Source organism: Meles meles, chromosome 20, assembly GCF_922984935.1.
Source record: "Meles meles chromosome 20, mMelMel3.1 paternal haplotype, whole genome shotgun sequence".
Classification (NCBI taxonomy): domain Eukaryota; kingdom Metazoa; phylum Chordata; class Mammalia; order Carnivora; family Mustelidae; genus Meles; species Meles meles.
This window is the reverse complement of record NC_060085.1, coordinates 32,142,434-32,167,175: the sequence shown is the minus strand read 5'-3', so window position 1 is coordinate 32,167,175 and position 24,742 is coordinate 32,142,434. Positions and strand designations below refer to the sequence as shown.

General features: G+C 39.2%; 2 protein-coding genes across 2 annotated transcripts in view; one reads left to right on the top strand and one right to left on the bottom strand.

The window, feature by feature from the left end:
* The window catches only part of THOC7 (THO complex 7), a 22,910-nt gene extending 10,985 nt beyond the window's left edge, over positions 1 to 11,925 (top strand). Inside the window, exons 3-9 of the mRNA XM_045991249.1 lie at positions 4,790 to 4,907; positions 6,360 to 6,487; positions 6,797 to 6,883; positions 8,668 to 8,725; positions 9,901 to 9,967; positions 10,050 to 10,119; positions 10,809 to 11,925. Coding sequence (XP_045847205.1) covers positions 4,790 to 4,907; positions 6,360 to 6,487; positions 6,797 to 6,883; positions 8,668 to 8,725; positions 9,901 to 9,967; positions 10,050 to 10,119; positions 10,809 to 10,876 — 596 coding nt within the window. The 3' untranslated portion in view covers positions 10,877 to 11,925. The remainder of the gene's footprint in view (positions 1 to 4,789; positions 4,908 to 6,359; positions 6,488 to 6,796; positions 6,884 to 8,667; positions 8,726 to 9,900; positions 9,968 to 10,049; positions 10,120 to 10,808) is intronic.
* C20H3orf49 (chromosome 20 C3orf49 homolog) lies at positions 11,894 to 24,742 on the bottom strand. The gene is made up of 5 exons (XM_045991246.1): positions 24,618 to 24,742; positions 19,987 to 20,309; positions 16,370 to 16,494; positions 12,775 to 12,888; positions 11,894 to 12,338 (listed from the first exon to the last, which is right to left on the bottom strand). Exons 1-5 carry the CDS (start codon positions 24,740 to 24,742, stop codon positions 12,141 to 12,143), a joined length of 885 nt encoding a protein of 294 aa, XP_045847202.1. The 3' UTR covers positions 11,894 to 12,140.

Genomic DNA, 24,742 nt, shown 5'->3' with positions numbered 1-24,742 from the left:
TTATTTATTTGGCAGAGGGTGGCAAAGGGAGAGAGAGTCTTAAGTAGAGTCCTCAGTATGAGCATAGAGCCCCGTGTAGGGCTTAATCTCATGACCCTGAGATCATGACCTGAGCCAAAATCAAGATTCAGATGCTCAACTGACTGTGCCAGCCAGACACCCCAAAAATTTTACTTTTTTAAGTAATCTTTACACTCAACGTGGGGCTCTAACACACAACCCCAGGATCAAGAGTTGCATGTTCTACCAACTGAGCCAGCCAGGGACCCGTCATTTTTTGTATTTTTTAGGTAGCTTTATTGAGGGATAATTTTATACAAAGAACTGGATATTTAATGTGTACAGTTTGATGCATCTGGACATATGCAAACACCTGTGATAATTTCACCATAATCATAGCTTTCTTTTATGAACCACAACTAACAGATTTTGAGTGCTCATATGGTTCAAAAATCAAATAATGTAAAAAGATATTTCCCCATCTTCTATCCCACTTACATTGCCCCTCTCCCTTGGTAACCCCTTTTAGTTAGTTTCTTGTATATCATTCCAGGGTATTTGTATGAATATAAGCATATATTCTCATTTCTCCACCATTGATGTGTGAAAGGAAACATGCTATACATTACTGTTCCTCACCTTGCTCTTTTGTCAAGTTATTTTTTTTTTAAGATTTTGTTTTTTTATTTATTTGACAGACAGAGATCACAAGTAGGCAGAGAGGCAGGCAGAGAGAGAGAGAGGGAAGCAGGCTCCCCGCTGAGCAGAGAGCCCGATGCGGGGCTCAATCCCAGGACCCTGGGATCATGACCTGAGCAGAAGGCAGAGGCTTTAACCCACTGAGCCACCCAGGCAACCCCTTGTTACGTTATCTTAAGTGATCTCTGTATCAGCACATAAACATTTCCTCATTCTTTGGTTGTTGGTTGGTTTTTTTTTTATGGCTTCATAGTATTCCATCATATTTTTGTGCCAAAATTTATCTAGCTCCCTGCCAATGGACATAGTCATATTACATATGTACGAGTTTATTTAGGATTATTGGGCTGAAGGGTCTATGTTATTTGAAGTTTAGGTAGATATTGTTAAAGTACCTTTTAGCTTTCTTGATTGGTGATTTTTTAAAAGATTTTATTTATTTTATTTTTATTTATTTGAGAGAGAGTGAGCAAGAGAGAGCACAAGCAGGGGGAGAAGGAAAAGCAGACTCCCCACTGAGCAGGGAGCCCGATGCAGGGCTCAGTCCCCGGACTTGGGAATCATGACCTGAGCCAAAGGCAGATGCTTAATCAACTGCACCCCTCGGGAACCCCAAAGATTTTCTTTATATGAGAGATAATGAGAGAACGCAGGCAGGGTGGGGAGCAGAGAGAGAAGGGCAAGAAGACTCTGCTGAGTATGGAGCCTGACATGGGGCTTGATCACAGGACCCTGAGATCATGACCTGAGCAGAAAACCAAGAGGTCACTTAGCTGACCGAGCCATCCAGGCACCCCACTGACTGATGATTTTTTAAGTCTGAAAAGAGCAGCCCAAAATCCATTTCCCCCAGTTCCCCCAAGCCAAAGGAAGCTGTCCTAATCTCTTCTGGTGCATGTCCATGTCATTCACTTAACAGCCCCCGCCTCTTGTGCATGTGTTCACGTGCACGTTATTTCTCCACCTAGAGTGGAAGAGCTCAGGTCTTCATCTCACATCCTCAGAAATGCTCTGGTACCCTATGGACACATCTGCTCATTGATCAAGTATTTATGTTTTTTTTTTTTTTTAAAGATTTTATTTATTTATTTGACAGAGATCACAAGTAGACAGAGAGGCAGGCAGAGAGAGAGAGGGAAGCAGGCTCCCTGCTGAGCAGAGAGCCTGATGCGGGACTCGATCCCAGGACCCTGAGATCATGACCTGAGCCGAAGGCAGCGGCTTAATCCACTGAGCCACCCAGGCGCCCAAGTATTTATGGTTTTGTACAAGAAGAGAAATCTCTGCTTCGGGCCTGAAAATAAGGTAGTTGCCTGCTGGTCCTTGGTAGTATTTTATAGACAAAACTCTTCGGAGGGCAGATGGCTCCAGGCAGATACCACAAGCCAATTTAAAAATATTTATTGCACATCAGAAGTGTAAAGACACCAGGGTGCTTCCTCCTCTCTCTCTCTCTCTCTCTCTCTCTCTCTCTCTGCCTGCCTCTCTGCTTACTTGTGATCTCTGTCTGTCAAGTAAATAAATTAAATTAAAAAAAAAAAAAAGAAGTGTAAAGACACATGTGAGAGGTTGGGAAGGAAACAAAATGAATGAGACCCAGGACTGGCCCTCATGAACCTTTTCCCAAGTTTATTTGGCCTGTACACTGTTCTAACATTTTTTCAAAAACTTTAATTGGGGTATTACATATATAAAAGTACACAGATCTTAACTCTACAGCTGGAATGATCACCAAATGTGCTTGAAACTTTTTTTTTGTCACCAAACCTTAAAAATCTCTTGAAAAACCAGCTGTGATAATAGTTTCCCCCTTCGGGTACTCATTTCCCGATTTTCTATTCCCTTACATCTCTGGTCCTCAAGAAAGTAAGATGCCCAGGTATTTGGGAGGAAGATGGGATTTGTTGGGCAGGTTGAGAGAGCAGAGATAAGAAAAGAGAAACTGAACAAAAGAAAGGAATTGAGCAGCATCAAACATCAGACTGCTCACTGCTGGATGTTTACTTTTAACAACGTTAAAGCATGTTTGTAATAAAAAATAAAAATTCAAAATCCAATTCTAAAAATGTTCCTCTGATGTCGCAGAACAGATTTTAAAACTGCAGCCACCTGCCTTCCAAAGTTTATCTCCGCTGCACCTGCGCTCAGAAATACTTCTGCCTACACACAGGAACTCTTGTTTAAAGATTTCACTGTTGTTTCATTGTGCAGGCTCTCCAAGAATTAACTACACTTAAAGAATTATTTTTTAGGGGCGCCTGAGTGGCTCAGTGGGTTAAAGCCTCTGCCTTCGGCTCAGGTCATGATCCCAGGGTCCTGGGATCAAGCCTGGCATCGGACTCTCTGCTCAGTGGGGAGCCTGCTTCCTCCTCTCTCTCTATCTCTGCCTTTAAAAGATTTTTTAAAATCTTCTTAAAAAATTATTTAAAAAAAAAATAATGCACGCACATGGTGAAAAACAAACAGTTCTGTGAAACTACATAGAAAATTCAGTTTTTTCTCATCCTCTCTGTAGTCCCTATCACCAGGAGAAACTACTATAACCAGTTTCTTGTGTTCTTTCCAGAGATATTCTCTGAATACGCACATACATGTGTGTGCACGCATGGGCACATGGAAACACGCAAAGCCTCTCCCTCTTCTACACAGATGACAGCAAAGAGTGTGGTTCTTTGCACATGTTTTGTTTCCATTTCACTTCCTGGACCAAAGGAGATTTCCTGCCATCAGTATATACAGCCACACTGTTGGCTTCGTCATAGTTCATTATATGAAGTTTGGATAATCTAACCAGTCTCTTACTGGTACATGCTTAGATTTGCAATCTTTCTACTACGAACAGCACTAAGAACATCTCTGCATTTATCTTTGTGGATGGATGCTCGTGGTTATCTATGGGATCAGTTCCTAGAATTGGAGTTCTGGGGTTGAAAAGATAATGTGCCTTGGAAATCTTGTTTGTGATAGCCCATTTGCCCCAGAAAGAGCCTACCAGTCTGCATGCCATCAGTGTATGTAAGTGCAGTTTCTCCGTATCCTCACCAGGACTTTTATCAGGTATTTTGATCTTTGCCAATCTGATCAATGGAAATTATGTTTGGGGTACCTGGGTCGCTGAGTTGGTTAAGCCTCCAACTCTTGCTTTTAGCTCGGGTCATGATCTCATGGACTGTGGGATCCTGGACTTGTTCCAGCTCAATGCTCAGGGAGAGTCTGCTTAGGGATTCTCTCCTTTCCCCCACACATGCGAGCTCTCTCCCTCTCAAATAAATAAACCTTTTTTAAAAAATTATGTTTTATTGGGTTTCAGTCTGCCTTTCTCTTGTCATGATCCAGCATTATTTTGTCCAGCAAGAACACTGCCAGACGGGCCGATTGGAGCCCCACTTACCACTCATCATTATTATCTGCCATGCTCGCTGATTCCATTTTCTTTTTCTTTCCCTTGAAGCAAAAGTGAGACAGACTTGTTTAAAAAAAAAAAAAAAAAAGTCTTCATGGGGAAAGAAACATTACAGATGTAATAACTAAATTACACCTTTTTTTGACAAATCCATTCCCATTTCTCTGACCTCTCTCTCGTTCTTGTCACCCAATCTGCCACTACATCTTTCAAATCTTTCCTTTCTGTGCCTTTCACCACTACCTCACCCCAGTCAGAGACAGGAACACTTCAGCCTGCCTTCTGTGTGAACAGGTTTTTCCAAAATAAAGTTCTCCAAGAACTATGGGCTTATGTCCTTGGTGATACCTGAAAACGATTTCTGTTCAGTACCCCAGCATTAGAATTCCAGTTCCATGAGCGCATTGATAACCCCAGCCTCTAGTACACTGCTTGCATATAGTAGATACTCAGTAACTGTCTTTATAGTGACATAAAAATATATACATAAATTATAGTAAAACCTGCATAACGTAAAATTCGCCATCCTAACCATTTTAAGTGTACCATTTAATGGCTTGAAGTATATTTGCGTCCCAATGGTGTTCTTTTGGATGAATGAGTAATTCGTGATATTGGTTATTTGTCCCTAAAAGTCAGCAAGAGCCAGACCATCGTTTTCATTCACGGTGTTGTTCTTCCCTCCAGACGAAGTCATACGGAAGCGTCTCCTGATTGATGGAGACGGCGCTGGAGATGACCGGAGAATCAATCTGCTGGTGAAAAGTTTCATTAAGTGGTGCAACTCCGGGTCCCAGGAAGAGGGGTATTTCATCTGACTTGTTGCTACACCAGTGTCCTAATCAGAGTTTAGACCGTGTATACAGCCTTGAACAGTAGTTCAGCTTTTCACTCTCCTTTGGTTGTCCAGTGGAGGCAACTCTGGGTTAATCCAGTGTAGATTTTGCTGGCCCTTATTTCTCTTCAGAAGCCTGCTTTGTGTTTATGCAAATGCGCAGAAGGTGTAGTGGTTAAGAAATAAGGATTAAATTCTGGCTCATTCATTTGGTCACTTTTGGCATTTAGTTAGACAAAATACCTAAATGGAATTTTCTCTTTTGCTTTTTTCATTTTTTTTTTTACATAAAATATTTGAGTCACTCTTTATAGCACAACTTTTTCTTTTTTAGTTTAAATTCAGTTAATTAACATGAGATATATTATTTGTTTCAGTGGTACAGGTCTGTGATTCATCAGTGTTATGTAACACCCAGTTCTCATTACAACACATACCCTCCCCGATGTCTGTCACCCAGTTACCCCAGTCCTCCACCCCCCTCCCCTCCAGCAACCCTTTTTTTCAGTAAGCTCTAGGCCCAGTGGGGCTTGAACTCAGGACCCTGAGATCAGGAGTCACCTGTGCTACCGACTGAGTCAGTCAGCTCGGTGCCCCAATTTTCTCGTTCTTAAATAAGCTAATAAAAAGTTTTGGGGCGCCTGGGTGGCTCAGTGGGTTAAGCCGCTGCCTTCGGCTCAGGTCATGATCTCAGGGTCCTGGGATCGAGTCCCGCGTCGGGCTCTCTGCTCAGCGGCGAGCCTGCTTCCCTCTCTCTCTGCCTGCCTCTCTGTCTACTTGTGATCTCTCTCTGTCAAATAAAAAAAAAATAAATTAAAAAAAAAAAAAAGTTTTTATATACTGCAGGGGTTTATATATATTAACTTTTTTGCCTTAGAAAAATTTCCCTCATTTGAATTAGCTTTTCACATAAATCATTGTAAAGAGTGAAAAATTTGTGAAAATAAAATTGTGAAGATAAAAAACCATCTTGATTAAAACACTTTTTAAAAGATTTTACTTATTTGAGAGAGAGGGGGAGGGAGAGCAAACTCCCCACTGAGCAGAGAGCCCCCATGGGGCTGGATCTCAGGGCCCTGAGACCTGAGCCAAAGGCAGATGCTTAACCAACTGAGCCACCCAGGCACCCCTGGATTAAGACATTTTTAAAAAGTATTTTAAACAGAATTCAAACAAGTAGTTGAATTAAGTTTATATTGATAAGAACAGCAGTCCCATCTTTGCACTTGTAACTAAAGCAGTTTATAAATTCAAGTACTCCCATTAAGAAAAATTAAACATAAAAGAAAGATATTCTAAATTATTTTAAATAAAGCAAATGATTCTCTCAGAACTTGGTAGTTCTGCCTGCACTGTAATATATAATAGTTCAACTTTGGTATTTCACAAAAATCTTTAGTCTGTTTCTCTCTTTTCCACCAGATACAGCCAGTACCAACGTATGCTGAGCACACTGTCCCAATGTGAATTTTCAATGGGCAAAACTTTGCTGGTATATGATATGAATCTCAGAGAAATGGAAAATTATGAAAAAATTTACAAAGAAATAGGTAAATTTAAAACTATGTTTCTCTGTAAAATTTTAATTTTTTATGGTGTAAAGGAAGTAATATCTACTAGCATTTTTCTTTGATTAGTAGTAAAATAATAACAATGGCAATATTACTAGATAGAATGTGGTAAATGTTAGCTCCAAAAATGTATTCTGATATGATTATGGTACTTTGGATTGGAGCTGTTTTTTAAACACCAGCATCTATTAGCAATGGAACTTAATTTAAAAACACATTTTAAAATTGAAAATGGATGAAGATGATGCATGTTGTTGCAACTGTCTTTAAAAAATCCCTTTCACGTAGAATGTAGCATTGCTGGAGCACATGAAAAAATTGCTGAGTGCAAAAAGCAAATTCTTCAAGCAAAGCGAATACGAAAAAATCGCCAAGGTAAGGGTTTTGCGGGATTTAGGGTGCAAATACTTTATTACTGAGTACTTTTTTCATACAGTTTTTAATGTTGCGTGGATAAAATCTTCAGCAAGATTCAATCTGAATTAAAAAAGAAAAAGCTAAACTTAATTCTTTAAAACTATATTATTCTTTAAAATAGTGGAGAAGGAAGGCTATGCTGAAAAACATTTTTTTTTTTTGCTGGATTATATTGATTATCCAAATATTTCTTAAGTATTCTTTTTTTCTTACTGTCTTCAGACCCCTTTGCCTAAGTAATGTTACAGTTAATCAGCAAAGACAATTCATACAAGTACACTAGACGTAAGGTTTTGTTTGTTATTTGTTTGTTTCATGGAGTTACTTTCCAGGAAAAAGAAAAGAATTTAAGCCCAGTGAGTTTTTAAGTACAAATCAAGCGAACATTTAAAGTTTAGCTTCATCCTGATCTCTTTTGGTTTTGTTTATTTGTTTTTAAGATTTTATTCATTTATTTGACAGCAAAGAGCACAAGCCAGGGAGAGCAGCAGAGGGAGAAGGAGAGGGAGAAGCAGGCTTCCTGCTGATCAGGGAGCCTGACATGGGGCTCCCTCGTTATCTTCAGGGAACTCGAGTCTCTGGGAAAGGAACTAGAGCATCTTTCACATATTAAAGAACGTGTTGAAGAGAAGGACAGATTATGACCTGAGCTGAAGGCAGGTGCTTAACTGACTGAGCCACCCAGGCACCCCTGTTTTGTTTTTTAATTAGGTTATGTCCTCATTGCAGTCCATAAAAACTATTTCAAAATTGCTTCAATGGCTGGGGCATTGTTCCTTCTATAATGTAATTTGAAAGAAAGGAAGATTAAAAATATAATGCATAATCACAACTGTGACCTATATACGAAAAACAAGAAGGAAATAGAAAATGTTAATGGGTATTTTGGGTCTGTGGACTTTTATGGCTTGGTGTTTTGTTTTGTTTTTTTTTCCTTGCAGTGGACATGTATTATTTTGTGATCAAAAAATTTTTTATTAAAAGTCACACTTTAATTGAATCAAAATGCTGATTTTCAAAACAATGAACTTTACTTTTTAATGAGCCAATTAAGATGTTCAATTCCTTATTTTAAAAAATTGGTTTTGAACTCGTTCAAAAATACATGTGGTCAAGTTCAGTGGCCAATTTGCAGAAGGATATACCAACTTATTTAATAATTAGTATCGACTCTAAAATCATTTTAAAAGGTTTCATAGTGTTTTTCTCAGTTGGTTGAGGCTTTTAAATGAATGCTGCCATTCATGAGTTCAAGGTTAATGGGAAATAACAGGGAAATTTGGAGACCTCAGTGGAAGAGAAAAAAGAAATTTTATCATTTCTGAATTTTAAATTGTTTTTAAATTTCTGAAATCTTTACCTTTAGAATGAGAATGAGAAGTGTAATTTGCCATTGTTAAGATCTGCAGCAAATGGTAGGATATATTGACCTCGCTGATCTTCTCTTTGCTGGGCAGATAGTGAATAAGATCCTTTTCATAATCAGTCCACTTAATGATCAATAAATGGCTTCAATTCACTTTGCTATGCTAGCCTCTTATATCCTGCCCAGGGATAGATAAATAGAAAAACAGAGTGGGAGCAAAAGGCCCTATTTGGAACAGTTTTGAAATCATGTTGAACCAAGTGACATTGGCAGTACTCTTTCCATCCTTCAGTGTTTTCATCTTTATGCACTGAGAAAGTGATTAGGAGGTTTTCAAAAGAAAACCTCAATTTGGTAAATATTTTGTATTTTTCAGAATATGATGCTTTGGCTAAAGTGATCCAGCACCATCCAGACCGGCATGAGACATTAAAGTAAGTTTAGAGTTTACTTTGAAAGGAGCTAATCTTTATAAAATTACAATGTTTACAAAGTAGCCTATGCATTCCATTTTTATGGGAATACATAATATGTTTCAGAAGGAGGGATCAGATCTTCCAAATTACATATTCTACTACCAGTTGATTGAGTTTTTCCTTCCTCTGATCTTACTGTCTGTAGTTCTAAAATAAATGAATATGTATATATCGCAAATGAAAATAGATAAAGTATGGTAGACAATATATATAGTACAATACTAAGTGAGCAATTTAAAAGAACAAACTAGATACACACTTTTTTTTTTTTAGATATATGCTTGTTAAACTCAGATCTCAGGGGCACCTGGGTAGCTCAGTCTGTTAAGCATCTGCCTTCGGCTCAGGTCATGATCCCAGGGTCCTAGGATTTCAAATCCCGCATTGGGCTCCCTGCTCCATGGAGAGTCTGCTTCTGTGTCTGCCTCCCCCAGCTTGTGCTAGTGCGCTCTCTCTCTGTCTCTTAAATAAATTAATTGAAATCTTTAAAAAAAAACCTTAGATCTTAAAAATATAATCAGTGAAAAGAAGAATAGAAGACACAATGAATTTCAAGTTATTCCTAAGTTTCTGTAACACATACAGAATAATAACATTTATAAAAGTTAACCCCCCCATTACATACTAGTACTGTATATTGTTTAGAGAGATAAATATGTGAATGAAAAAGGATTGGAGTGGTGAAGTGATTGCCCGAGTAAGGAATAAAGGAAGAAAAATGGTCTGGGATAGAGGATAGCCAATAAGGTTCTAAGAGGATTTCAAGTTAATCTGAAATGTTTCATTTCTTTTACCAATGGGGGGAAGAAAAAAAAGAGGAAAGACCTTTTTTTTTCGTCAAATAAGTATGATAAAATGTTAAAAGTTATCAGTTCTTTTGGTGTGATATTCTATCATGTGTGTTCTTAGGTTTTAAAACTTCTAGAAATTTGATTTTAATAAAGAAGAGTATATACTTAGAATTTAAAAAGACATCATCCCTAGCTTCAAAGTTTCATCATAATGGAGTGTAATAACTTATCCTTTTTTTTTTTTAATTTTTAAAATCCTTTTTAGTAACTAAAAAGTTAGGTATTAATTGTGACTTCTGTTCCCCCAGTTAGCAAACTATAACACTGTCTTATTGTCTTCAGGGAACTCGAGTCTCTGGGAAAGGAACTAGAGCATCTTTCACATATTAAAGAAAGTGTTGAAGATAAGGTATCTGTACACATACATTGGTCTCTATGATATGTATATGTGTATAGATCAATGTGTATTAATTTTTTTCTTGTTAACACAGCTGGAATTGAGGCGGAAACAGTTTCACGTTCTACTTAGCACCATCCATGAACTTCAGCAAACGCTAGAAAGTAAGTAGAAGTTGTCACAGAATGAATGTTTATAAAGACTTTTAAGTGATCCAGGGGCCTGCCTTCTAAAACACAGATCTTGTTGAGAGAGTAGACCTTCAGTTTCAGAACAGGAGTACAGTTGGATGATGTTAGAAGTACTCAAGCTCTTCAAGTTTCTGCATATATGATTTAAAATACATGTCCAGTGGTTCACATTAAGAGAAATTTAAGGATGATAGATTTGGAATTCTTCTTGGTTTATTACAGTTTATGGCTATAAAGTAACAATTCGGGATCCAGGCAGGCAGTGGTCAGTGAGTGGAGTAATAGTGCATAGGCACATTTGCATAGTCGGTAAATGGAAGGTGCTTTGGGAAACGGGAGACTTGCTCTTTGTATTGACTTTGCCAGTTGGAAATGTCTATGTTATCTGACCTCCTTATTGTTTTTATGAAAAACCTAAAACCTAGATTTTTTTTTAATGTGTTCTATCACATAAATTTTACATTTGACTTAACTAATAAACACCAGCAACCAAAACAGCACTTTTAAAACCAAACACTGTGTTGGCCAATGACAGTCATAGGCTGCCATTTTGCCATCTTTGTTTTAGACATATTGGCTCATAAAGGATAAAAATGTTATCATGTATTCATTAAACATATACTTTAAACAAATTAAAGTTTTACGGTTCTTCTCAATTACAGATGATGAAAAGCTCTCAGAGGTAGAAGAAGCTCAAGAAAGCACCATGGAAACAGATCCTAAGCCATAGACAGGCTAATGGTTCACCCTTCCCAAGAATGCAGAAGTAACAACATGCTCCTAGTGCATTTAGAATTTGTTGTGCTCTTCAGATATTTAAAGTTTTGGCAGTAAACTACTTTGCTTTTAAATATTAATGCACAGTTCATTCCTATTTCTTTATATGAAGGGGAAAACTTCACTATAGATTTGTTTTTATTGAAATGTGTTTTTTATTCTTAAAAGGTAGGAAGCAATATCCAAAAATGTTTAATAAAATGTTTTCATGTTTGTTCTCATTAGTTTTCTAAGTAGTTTTTATAAAATAAATTGAGGATTGTGAGAAAGCGGCATTTCTAGAATGTATGTGAAAAAATGAGTCAGTCTGGACATCGTTAACCATCTTTGAAAATGGAATTCGTAAATAGGCTTCATGAGGGTTTTGAACTTGTGAAATTGTGTACAAAGTGTCTGTGGTGTGACCTCATTTGGCAAGAGGTTGCCTGATCTAACAGTCAATGGTATAAGAAGTAATTACAAGATGCAAAGTAAATCAATCATGCATTGCCTTCTAGATCTCTCAATGTAATGCTTAAGCAATGTGGTTGTTAAATGTTTTGTTGATATGGTTTCTTCTTAACTGTTTCATTTTTTAGGAGTCATTTTCAGTAGAAAAAACATATTGACAAGGAAAAATTGTCTCAGAAAAATAGTCTATTAAGATGGTCAGTCTTGCATAAACGATTTCATGATCTTAAAAATTAAGCTAAGGCTGAATGTAATTTTCTTAAGTAGTGAATTTAATGTTCCGTACTTGTTAGCTTCCATCCATATCCATTTCTTTTAATTCGAAAACATGACACTTTGCATGAATCATACCTTAAACAATGTTACATTTTTTGTGATTTTAGTAAGAATTCTTATCTTTAAGTATGAAAGTTTAAATTTAACTCAGTAGTAGTCATATTACAAGTGTCATAATACCGTTAAATGCTTCCTCTAATTTCATCTGGCAAATCCTGGGAGAAATTTCCGCAGAATTGCTATGCCCTGATAAATGTTTCTGTTTTCCAATATTAATAAGAATTATGAAGCAAAAATTTGCTAACATGAACTCAAAATTAAAAATCAGTTGTTCAAAAAAGGATTTTTTTTTTTTTTTAAGGACTGTTGGGCAGAATATTCTAAGAAATTTCCATCTCCCCAACTGATAATTCACTAGAGATTTATTCAGGATTATGTACCAAAAGATAAGAACTCCTCTAGAGATAACTCTTACGCAGCCAGGAACAGAATCAGAAGCAGCAGCAAGTACATGGGAAACATACATTTTTCAATTTATACTTCCTCATGGTTCTCTTGGACATCCTCTGGAATTGCTTTGAAGACTGAAGAATTTCGTCCCCTAGAAATTCACACTGTTGAAGCTCAGCATGTCTTTGGGCCAATAACTTCATGGATTTATCTGTCACTGTCTCTATGAGGCCATCCACCTATGACAGATGCAAAGAAATGTAGCTGTATGTGGGAAAGCCTTGTCAAAAGCAACGGGACGGTGGTTTTCCCTGAGAGACAACTTCAGGAACCAGTGGACGTTTTGCAAATCCCAAAGTATTATTCTAATTCAAGTCCTAGCAAACAGAGCTTGAAAAGATGCATTTACCACCCAGTGGTAAAGACAATCCCAGTTCTTCTCAAAAGAAGCCTTTGTGCATGCCTTCATTTTAATTGAATTCACTTAATATTTATTAGGCACACAGCATCATCCTAGGTACCCCTAGCAATCCTTTAGCCACTCTCAGGATGCCCCCTACTAACATTACTTCTTCGTGCTAATCATTAATTTCATCCCCCCTATGTATTTTATTCAGTTAAATTCGGCCCTCTGTGACGCTTCTGAAACACAAAGTAAAAGCCTTTGTCCACTACCTGCATCTGAAGTTTTCCTACTGTCAAATCTGATTTTCGGAGGATGTTTTCCATGCTATGTTTCTTTTTTTTAAGTGCTGGAAAGTGCGATCTCTTTTTTGATGAATATGGAACCTAGCATAAGAATGCAAAAACATCAGATTAAGAAGTACCGACATTATTTCTGTGACAGTACTTAAATAAGGATTCTCACCCTTCGCACATTCTCGTATAAAATGAACATTTGCCACATAACAAGGTTGGGTTGGAGAGCATATTCATATTATTCTCCATGCCCCATGTATCTCCTTTGTGCCCAGAGCTCTCTTTGAAGAGATCTATAGGGTGCAGAGAAATGAAATTGTCTGGTTCTGAAAGAATATATAGTGCCAGGAAAAAAGCAGGTCACTCACAAGGGAAAAAAGAAGAAATTGCCTCTGCAGCTGCTGAGCACAGTGAGAGTGTGGGGCTGCTGAGGACCAGTGTCCCAGAAAGCTCATTATCACTGGCTCTAGTTGTTAATTTGGTCTCTTTTCTGCAGGTTTCCTTATTTTCGTGGCAGGCATGTCTCCAAACATAAAAAGAAGGCTCTGGGTTCTTTTCGCCCCATGCCTGATACTTCTGTCATCCCTGGCTTGCTGCTTCTAAATACCTGTCTTAATAGTGTTGCCATTGGAAATCATTCCTAGGTCATGGCTCCTGGCTAATGGGCCCCTTTTAGACTTACTGGGTTCACTCTTCCTTCCCCTTGTGTTTAGTGACTTGCATTGAGACTGTTGTGAAACTGACACAAAGTGGGATGTGGGACCACATCTGGGACTTAACCCTGTGTCTGAGTTTACAAATGAGTCTGCTGACCCACCACTCTGCCCTGCCAGCTTGCCCAGGCTCACATGTCACTTGCAGGACCCTCCCCAATCCATCTGTATATATAGTTGGATTCCTCTTTTCTCCTCGTCCATAAAACCCAGTACTTTTTCCTACTGATCACTTACCACATGGGGTAATTCCTAAGTTATTTCTGTGTTTGTTGAATACCACTATTCTAGAGTCAAACGCCTAGATGGTGCCAGAAGGTTGTATAAAACAGCACCAGTTGTGGCTGGTGGTATACTGGAGACAATGTGCCTCTTGCCAAGGGGCCAGCCTCTGCATGTCTCCTGCTCTAATCATGAGGAATTGTGGGCCTAGTGTTTCTAAATCCTATTTTCAAAAGAAGGCTTAAAGTCCAGATTTTTAAAAAATAGTCTCATTTTTATTATTTATTTATTTTTAAAGATTTTATTTATTTATTTGACAGACAGAGATCACAATTAGGCAGAGAGGCAGGCAGAGGGAAAGGGAAGTGGGCTCCCTGCTGAACAGAGAGCCCGACGCAGGGCTCGATCCCAGGACTCTGGGATCACAACCCAATCCGAAGGCAGAGGCCCCAACCCGCTGAGCCACCCAGGCACCCCATAAAATAGTCTCATTTTTAAGTGTGACCGATTAATGCAAACATGTTGTTGAGATCACTCTGAGAGCTAAATAAAACCCTTTGCAACCTTTTAAGTCTTGCTGAACAGCAATCCCACTGTAACCAGATGTATCCTTTTTTTTTTTCTTTTTTGGTCAGTGATATTTGTGTCCTAAGAATTACTTCTCTACACTAAAGTCATTTCTGTCATCCTCCGCAAGTTTGAAGGTTTTCCCTTTTCCACATGGATCTATATATAACCCAACAGGAATTAACTTTTATATATGGCATGAGATAGGGATCAAATTTCTTTTTTCCCATATGAACACCTACTTGTCCCAGTGCCATTTATTCAAAAGGTTATCCTTACCTCAATGCCCTGCAGAGCTGTGGTTTAATATCTATCCCCCTTACTAGATCATAAATTTCACAGGCCAGGAATATATCCATTGGATCACCTTTAGAGTTCCCAAATCTAGAAATTGCCCAGTACGTAATAGGAATACAGTAAATGTGAACCTGTCACACAGAAGGCAAAATTCAAAACTAATATTGGTGCCTTCTGACAGTGATCTCTACTCTGGAGCCGCTCTGTTCAATAGAACTTTCTGCAAATACAGAAATTTTCCTTATTAGCTAATACAACAACCACAAGCCACATATTCTTATCGAGCAACTTGAAATGTAGTTAGTGCAACTGAGAAATTAAAATTAAAGTGAACTTTAATTTTCATTAAATAGTCACATATACTTAGTGGCTACCATTTTGGATAGTACGATTAGTATTTAGCATAGAAATTAAGAGTAAGGACTCTAAAGCCAGACCTGCCTGGATTTGAAACCTGTCTCTGCCACTTATCTAAGCAAATTATTGAACCTCTCAGTACCATCCCTAAAATAAGGATAGTATTGCTACCAACCTTTTTCTTTTCTATTTTTTTTAAATTTTTTAAAAAAGATTTTATTTATTTATTTGACAGATCACAAGTAGGCAGAGAGGCAGGCAGAGAGAGAGAGAGAGAGAAGCAGGCTCCCCACTGAGCAGAGAGCTCAATGCAGGGCTGGATCCAAGGACCCTGGGATCATGACCTGAGCCGAAGGCAGAGGCTTAAGCCAGTGAGCCACCCAGGTGCTCCTCTTTTCTTTTTTTAAAAAAGATTTTATTTTTAAATAATCTCTACCTGCAACATGGGGCTCGAATTCATAAATCCGAGATCAAGAGTCCCAGACTCTTCCGACTGAGTAAGCCAGGCACCCTTATTGCTACCTACCTTATAGGACTGTTGTAATGATTATCTGAGTTGATATTCCCAAAGTACTTAAAATTGGAACAAAGTCAGCTCAAGGTAAATGTTTGTCATATTCAAAAAATAATAATTCAGGTGATTAAAAAAATGGGCAATTTAGACTGAAGTATACATTTGCACAAATAAGGACACTCTTGGTTTGGATGCTCTTGGATTTTCTACTGTCACACGGTCTGTACACATGACTATCTTTTAATTTCAATTACAATGAAATAAAATTAAAAATTCAACTGTTTAATTGCACTGGCCACATTTCAGGTTCAAAAGTTACATTTCGGGTGCCTCGGTGCCACAGTCAGTTAAGCATCTGACTCAGGGTTTCAGCTTGGGTTGTGATCTCAGGGTCATGAGGTCGAGCCCAGCATGGGGCACAGAGTCTGCTTGAGATTTTTCTCTCCCTCTTCCGCTGCGCCTCCCATTTGTGCTCTCTCTCCCAAATAAATATAGCTTAAAAAAAAAAAAAAAAGTCACATGTGGTTAATGGATATTGGCTAGCATATACTTCACAAGGTTCTACCAAGCAGTGCTGGTCTAGTGAATTTCTCTCCATGCAGTGTGCGTCATTGACGTGATGCTGATGTACTGACTTGTTACCTGAATGGCTGAGATGTCAGTACAAAGCTCAGAACTCCACTGATGCCCCCAATGAGAGTAGAAGCTGAACCATCTGAGCTCAGAAGTTAGAGGAATCAGACCTGGAAACCCCGCTTGCTGTGTCCTCAGGTCTTGGATAGGAGGATACAAGCAGCAGCAGGTCTGACGGCTTTTACCTTCATGAACTTGGCCTTTACCATAGCCCTAAACATCAACTTGTATGCAAGCCTTTAGAAGTGAGTTTGTTTTAGCACTGTACCTTTTGCAATCCTGAAGGAAGGGATGTCACCGATAACCTCTTGGTGGTCCTTCTGGCCCGGAGCAGTGTATTTCCTCGGGTTATCTCCTCTGTCTCTGCTTCTACAACATCAAGTTGTATAGTCGCTTAGAGAGAAGGGAGGGGGGAAAGAACCTGTAAGGATCTCAGAGATAAACTTTTTCTTTTCTTTTTTTTTTTAAGATTGTATTTATTTGAGGGAGATCGAGAGAGAGTGGGGCGTGGGGAGGGGTGTTTGTGCAGGGCAAAGGGAGAGGGAGAAGGAGGGAGCCAAAGGCAGACACTTAACAGGCTAAGCCACCCAGAATGATAAACTTTCTTATTAGACAGTATTCCGAAAAGACTGCACCCCATGCTGCCTCAGTGGCTTTTTCCCTTTGGGTTAAAGACCAAAAAATGATTTTGCTTTTTCTAATCTTATACTTTTTCCTATAAACATTTGCCTTTTCTTGTGGTCATGACCTCAGGGGTCCCCATCCCGTTCTGGCAAGGTGCTTATGTCTCCTTGAGACTTCAGTTTTGCCCTTTGTTACTTTTTCCTTTAACTATTGTGGAATTAGAAAAAGTAACCCTCTCTTGTGTAAGATGATCCCTTGAGTACTTGATACTGATTGAAGGAGTGTTTAAACTGACTCATTCTTTAGTGATGTGGCTCAAGGCTCTGCCCTCACATTACCACATTCATTGTTTTTCTCATTTTCCAGGAGCCGTGTGAGCCCTGGCCTCCTAAATATTTTTCTTTATATCAGTTCAGTTCTTAACACAATACATGCTTTTATGAAGATAACTTTAAGACACCAGCACAAATCAAAAACTGGTGTCATAAATAGGCATTAGAATTAATATGGTAAAAACAAAATGTCATTGCCTGTGGATGGCACTAAATTTGAGATTATTCTCCTTTTCATTAAAAAAAGAGGGCAGTAAATGAGGCTTTTATTTCTGTTGTCAAAAAGATTGACAGGAACATTGGGGAAGAGGTGTTTGCTATTCACTCTGTGTTTCGGAGCCTTCCTGCTGTGCTCACACCTCCAGCCATCTTCTCTTGCTTGGGGTCCATTGATAAGGGCTTCACCAGACGTGGTGGCTCCTACTCAGTGAATGGGGGTCTGCCCTCAGAGCAGGTGAACACCCCAGGGACTCTTCTCTCTCCCTGCCCTCTGCTATCCAGCTCTTCCCCGGATCTTACAACTTCTACCTATGAATGCTTCTCCCTTTCCTCCCCACCCCCACTGCCGCCAACTAACTAAGCTACTATCCTTCCTTGCCTGAATCAGTGTAGGAGGCTTTTTGCTGTTTTTCCTGCCTCAGCTATGGCCCTCCTCCCAACCCGTCTCCATTCGGCAGCCTGAGCTATCTTTCAAGGATGCAAATCAGATTATATAAATCCCCAGCTTGAAAGTATTTGATGCTTTCTTAGCAAAAAGTTAAAAATTCTTAGGAGAAAGTTAAAAATTGTTAACGTGACTTACAACACCCTGACCACCTTATTCCCCAGCCTTTCCCTGGCTGAATTACTTTCATTTCCTTATTATACCCTGTGTTCTCTTAACACTGGGATGTGAATATGTTCTCCCTTCCCCCTGGAAACTCTTCCCACATCTGACTCTAGTTGTCCTTCAAATCTCAACTGCATTGTCTCTTTTTTGGGCAGGCGTCTCAGGCATAATTATCTGCCTAATGTTGGAACGTCCCTCCATGAGGGCAGGGACCGTGTCTGTTCTATCTGCTACTCTATGCCTAATTGTGTGGCAAACACACAATAAGTATTCGGCAAATATTTGTTAAAAATGTTGCAAGGGGGGGCGCCTGGGTGGCTCAGTGGGTTAAAGCCTCTGCCTTTCGCTCAGGTCATGATCCCAGGGTCCTGGGATCGAGCCCCGCATCCGGCTCTCTGCTCAGCAGGGAGCCTGCTTCCTCCTCTCTCTCTGCCTGCCTCTCTGCCTACTTGTGATCTCTGTCTGTCAAATAAATAAATAAAATCTTTAAAAAAAAAAATGTTGCAAGGGTCTATGGGGAAGAGCCACTATCTTTGGGCTATAGGTGAGAGGGTCGTAATGTTAGAGCTGTGTCGGGAAAGACAGGTTTCCTGAAGAAATCTTAGTGTAGAGATTGGTTAGTCCAACTGAGGGGAGAAAATAAGCCAATGCACACAGAGGAGGAGGAGGAAGGGATCCTGTTTCCTGCTAGGCTCTTCAACTCTACACCCATCAGCATAGAAACACGCCATCTTTGTTATTGTCAATGAAAATAGACAGGTGAATCTATACCAGGTAATTGCTAGATGCTTGGATGCTAGCATTAGTGACTACTTATTCCAGAAAGGGAAGGGGGCCGTTGAAAGGGTCATCAGTCAGCTGGGAGTCGTCAGTTTTGGGGGGGCTTGTTTTCTGGAAAAAATACTCATGAGGTATGCAGCTTCATCCTTGTGTGATATGTGGGATCACGTGTGGATTCCCTACAGGTACTAGAAGGGCCACATTGGTTTCCTGATGCTGTCCTATAAAGGACATTAAGAAGCTACACAGGATATACAGGGCAGTGAATTTGTCCTGTACGACACTGTAATGGTGGATACAGGACATAACATGATGGGTTTGCCATATTAGGACAAGATGTTAATAATGGATGTGGGTGGGGTAAGGAGAGAGGGTATCTGGGAAGTTAATCTCTGTATCTTGTGTTCAATTTTTCTAGTAAACTTGAAACTGCTCTAAAAAAAAAAAATCAAGTCTATTAAGTTAGAAAAGCTACAGGGAAGAATGTGAATTTTAGTGGTATTGTTAGTCATAACTCAGAGGACACGCCCCCCAACAACATTACTACCTTGCAAAAAAGACTTTAAGTTAACAGTTCAAATGCTGATTCTTCCACAAGGTACATAGGAAGTAGATACAATAAAAGCAAATGTCTGGGGTGCCTGGGTGGCTCAGTGGGTTAAGCCTCTGCCTTTGGCTCAGGTCATGATCCCAGGATTCTGGGATCGAGCCCTGCATTGGGCTCTCTGCTCAGTAGGGAGCGTGCTTTCCTCTCTGTCTCTGCCTGCCTCTCTGCCTACTTGAGATCTCTGCCAAATAAATAAATAAAGTCTTTAAAAAATAATAAAAAAATAAAAGCAAATGTCTGTTATGACTTACCAATCATAAATTTTATTCATAGAATTCTTCCCACACCCTCCACTGTTGGAAAGTAGCTATTTGAAAGGCTGTATTAGACTTCTTCCAAAAATAAAAGAAAAGAAAAATCCCACTTTGTTTAATTTTTTAATGTATATGCATATAGACATATATGTGTATATATGCCTGTATATATGCATGTTTAAATAAAAAGTGGCTTTAGAACAGTTAGACCACGAATTGGACTGGGAGGGACCTCGAAGACAATGTAAATCAGAACTTTAAAAAATGTCTGTACAGGCAAGTCACATGGGGCTTTTTCTACAATGCAGATTCTGACTCAGTAGACCCAGGCAGGGCCTGAGATTCTGAATTTCAGACAAGCTCCCAGGAGAAGCCATACTTTGGGGTAGCAAGGAAAGTAGTCCTAACTTCACTATTCCTCTTGCCCTTGACACTTAAGGATAAGTTGCCTTTGATTACCATTCTGCGACAGCTTTCTCGTTCTTGGTTTGGCAAATAACCTGGGGGCTGGAAGCTCCTTGACAATTCTAGGAAGAAGGCTCTGTGTGTTGGAAAGAAAGGATTCCTTTTGGTTAGCAGAGACCGCTCTGCCAACACTTGCCCACTTGCTTCTCCATTTGTAGGACAGCACCCTTCCCAAAACCATCTTCACTTTTCTCATCACATTTTTTCTTTGGTTTTGCTGGCTTTCATGAAATTCCATGTCACTATCAGCAGATGATTCCTCTTTGGGGACCAAGACATTTTGTTTTACTAAGTTGGTGGACACGGCTCTATGCCACCTGAACAAAATAAAAAAGAATTCGTGTTAAGGAAATTAAAAAGTCAAAAACAAACAATTTAAATCATCAAAACCCGAACTTGAATTGCAAACAAATGATCAAATTCCAAACAATAAAACTGAACACCAAGAACCAAATCACAGGCAAACAAAGCCAAAGCAACTCCCCTGTGTTTTGTGATCCATTTGTGGTTACATGCACTCTGGCCACTACCTCGTTCTATCCTCATAGCTCTGTAAGAGGTAGGCTATACTCTCATCTTCATGGCACTAATGAGTTAACTGAAACATAGAGAGGTTAATTGACCAAGCATAGAAGGCAGATCTTAATTCAGGTCCCTGACTGTTAGAACACATATTGGCAAATTGGTAACCTCCTTTCAATGATGGCTAAATGTCGTTTTTGCTGGATTTGGTGGCTTTCAGTCTACAGTGAAAAAAGATGAGCGATGACTGGGGTAGTGAATAAGGTCTGTAATCTCCAAGACCCTGTAAATGATGCATGTATATAAAACACTCATTTAGGTAGAATAACTCTAAACTCTTGTTTCTATGATTCCAAAGAGTCATGCACCATCTTCTTCATGGCGGCCTATTTTAGTAATATAAACAGGTAATGGGGGCATCTGGGTAGCTCAGTCGGTTGAGCGTCCCACTCTTGATTTTGTCTCAGGTCATGATCTCAGGGTCTTAGGATCAAGCCCTGTGATAGGCTCTGCACTCAGCAGGGAATTTGCTTGAGATTCTTTCTCTCCCCCTCCTTTGGCCCTTCCCCCCATTCACACTCTCTAAACAAACAATCTAAAATAAAATACAAACATGTTTCTTTTTTTAAAATATTTTTATTTATTTGATGTATAGATCACAAGTAGGCAGAGAGAAAGAGGAGGAGGCAGGCTCCCTGCTGAGCAGAGAGCCTGATGCGAGGCTTGATCCCAGGACCCTGGGATCATGACCTGAGCTGAAGGCAGAGGCTTTAACCACTGAGCCACCCAGGCACCCCTACAAACATGTTTCTTAATAATGTTCTATGCACTAAACACTATTCTAAGTTTTTCATGTGTTTTATGAAGTTTACCCTGCATGCTGTCATCTCTGTTTTACAAATGAAGAGATTAAAGCTTTTGAAAGAGGAATGCCTGGGTGGCTTAGTCATTTCTTAAGCATCTGTCTTCAGCTCAGGTCATGATTCCAAGGGTCCTGGGGTTGAGCCTGCAGCAGGCTCCCTGCTCAGCAGGAAGCCTGCTTCTCCCTCTCCCACTCCCCCTGCTTGTGTTCCCTCTCTCACTCTCTCTCTCTCTGTCAAATAAATAAATAAAATCTTTAAAAAAATAAAGTTTTGAAAGATTAAGTAACTTAGTGCAGGTGATCTGATCCCAATGTCTGTATTACTCACTATTCTAAAATAAACATACAGCATCACACCATTATTTAGCTAATATTCTTCCTCAATGCGCTTTTATTTTTAATGTCATCCAAAGCAATAATATTAAAAAAAAAATCCCAGGGATTTAAAAAAATTAAACCTTTTATCTTGAGGTAATTGTAGTTTAACAGACAGTTGTAAGAAATAATACAGGGAGATTCGCCCAGTTTCCTCCAATGGTAAACTCTCTCAAAAGTGTAATTATCACAGTATTGAGACCTTTTTTTTTTTAAAGATTTTTTAAATTTATTTGACAGAGAGAGATCACAGTAGGCAGAGAGGTAGGCAGAGAGAGTGGAGGAAGCAGGCTCTCCGCTGAGCAGAGAGCCTGATGCGGGGCTTGATCCCAGGACCCTAGGATCATGACCTGAGCCGAAGGCAGAGGCTTTAACCCACTGAGCCACCCAGGCACCCCAGTATTGATACTTTTAAGATACAGAACATTTCCATCACCACCAGGCTCTTCATGTGTTATGGCTGTACCCACTCCCTGCTACCATCTCCTTAAGCTGGCCTCCATTTATATAATTTTGTCCTTTCAAAATTTTATCTAAATGGAATCATAAGGTATATACCTTTTTGGGATTTAATTTTTTTTCATGCAGCATGAATCTCTGGAAATTAATCCAGATTGTTGTATGTATCAATTTTTCCTTTTTGTTGTTGAGTAATATTCCATGATATGGATTACCACATTGTCTAACCATTCAGTCACTGAAATTGGAAGACATTTGGATTGTTTCTAGTTTGGGTCTAATAGGAACACACCCATAAACATTTGTGTACAGGTTTTTGTAGGAAGATGCATTTTCATTTCTCTGGATGAAATCCCAGGTTTTATATTATGTTATGTTATATTATGTTCGCAGTAAATGTAACATATTTCTAATATGGATTAAAATAAACTCCTAACTATTAAAGAATGTTCTTCATATGCTACCTAGAATAACTCAAGTACTACCAGTAGCATGTAGACCATCCTCCTAGGAATTACTGTTATAACTAGAGCTAAATCCTTCAACTTCTCTGTAATTACACATGAGAGGAAATTCAAAATTACCTCAGGCACTGGAGTTAAATGGTCTTGTTCAACCCAGCACCAGACTTCCTAGCTGTGTCATCCTGGCCATGTTATTCAATATCTTATAAGCTTAGGTTTTCTCATTTGAAAATGGGTATACTGTTTTTAGAAATGTGAGCATAAAAAGAAATAATTCATGGGCTTGGAACCTAAAAAATAATAGCTTTTATTAATATGTGGATCAGAGGAGTGCAGGGAAAAAGTAAAAGGCAAGAAGGGAGTTCAAACAGGAGGGCGAAAGAAAGGGGGAGAGCCTGTTGGCTAGCCAGCCCTCCCTTTTGGGACTGAACATAGACCGTCTGCCAGTTACACACACACACACACACACACACACACACACACACACACACATGGGGTGCTATTCATTTAGTCATCATAGTGTCTAAGTTAACTACAACTTTCTAGATGATGGCAGTAAAGAGTCTTGAGGATGGAGTGCCATTTTCTAATTTACCCAAAGACCATTTATAGTCTAGGATTAATCTTCCCTAGAGCCCTGTGAGAATCATTTAATAAAGTCATCCATTTCTACTACCATAAATACACATACACACATCCCCAAAACAATGAAAATACAACTTCAGGAGGCTCAAGAACCCCAAAGGCCATCTACTTACTCCCCCAGGTTAAAAGTTCAACTCTAAGTAGTCTGAATCTTTAGAATATATCTCCTACATCATCCCCTCTACCCTCATTCCCGATCTATTTATGACATAACTAACGAAGGTGATTTTGCTCCAGGGCCTTGGAATAGAATTGTAGCAATTTCTGTTCTGAAAAGAACCCTTCCCTTCTTAAGTTTTCAAGTACCTCGATTGGTAATGAATATAATTTGAGTATTGCTTCCCCCTTTAAACTCTTTTTCTGATTGAAAGTGGAACTCTCAGCAATATTTCATTTTGTCCGTGGAAGTTCAGAAGTTTGGTGTTGGAGGATTCAGGCCTCATCAAAACACCTCATTTCTACATGTCTAAGCTATTGCTCATGAACCTGGTAAAAAAGAAACCAAAAGAAATTGGAAAATAAATAATCTCATTACTTTTCTAAATTAAAATATATAATGTCGGGACACCTGGGTGGCTCAGTGGGTTAAAGCCTCTGCCTTCTGCTCAGGTCAGGATCTCAGGGTCCTGGGATTGAGCCCCACATCGGGCTCTCTGCCTGGTGGGGGACCTGCTTCCTCTCTCTCTGCCTGCCTCTTTGCCTACTTGTGATCTCTGCCAAATAAATAAATAAAATCTTTAAAAAATAAAATAAAATATATAATTTTGGAGTATGTCATTACCTGTCTTTACAGTTTTTCCATTGACAGGAAATACCAAGTTTCAGACAGTTTTAACATTACATTAAAAAGCGCACACAGTGTGACCTACAGTTAATAGATATTTCAGTGCATATTGCTGGGCAAGAGAACAGAAAGCATTGATCATGGACTCATCTCAAGGGACACACTATGGAATTTTCGCAATCATAGCACTTGCACGGGACACGTGATGTCTAAAATTCTGAGACTGCGCTTATTTTCACATCATATACCACATTAAGACGCAAACTCAGGTGGAAAGGAAAGCTTTTCCCCCATTATGATTACACTCATAAAATGAGGCTTCCATTGTGGCACTAGGTTTCCTGACCAATGTAGCGATGCGGTGCCTCCCCCCACCGCCAATCTGTTCAGAGCATTTCTAAAGGTAATGCTGAAAAACAGATGCTACCTTTTCTAATCACCACAATGACTATCGTTAATGCAAAATCCCAAGAATCTTGGTCAACAGAAAAGAAAATGAATAGCATTGTCCTACCTTTCAATTCCCCTCCTTTTGAACGGGCCATTTTTCTTCCTGGGTTGCTGGAGTCTTCGGTACTGGCCGACTCTTCCACAGGCACCCTTCAAAGACTCAGGAAGATACTGCTGAGGGTGGTCCAT

Coding starts and splice junctions, on each gene's coding strand:
- C20H3orf49 (XM_045991246.1), bottom strand. CDS start 24,742: ATGGACCACCCTCAGCAGTATCTTCCTGAGTCTTTGAAGGGTGCCTGT. Junction 16,495..19,986: donor GAGAAAGCTGTCGCAGAATG/GTAATCAAAGGC, acceptor CTTCTCTCTAAG/CGACTATACAACTTGATGTT. Junction 12,339..12,774: donor TAGGAAAACTTCAGATGCAG/GTAGTGGACAAA, acceptor CATCTGTCATAG/GTGGATGGCCTCATAGAGAC.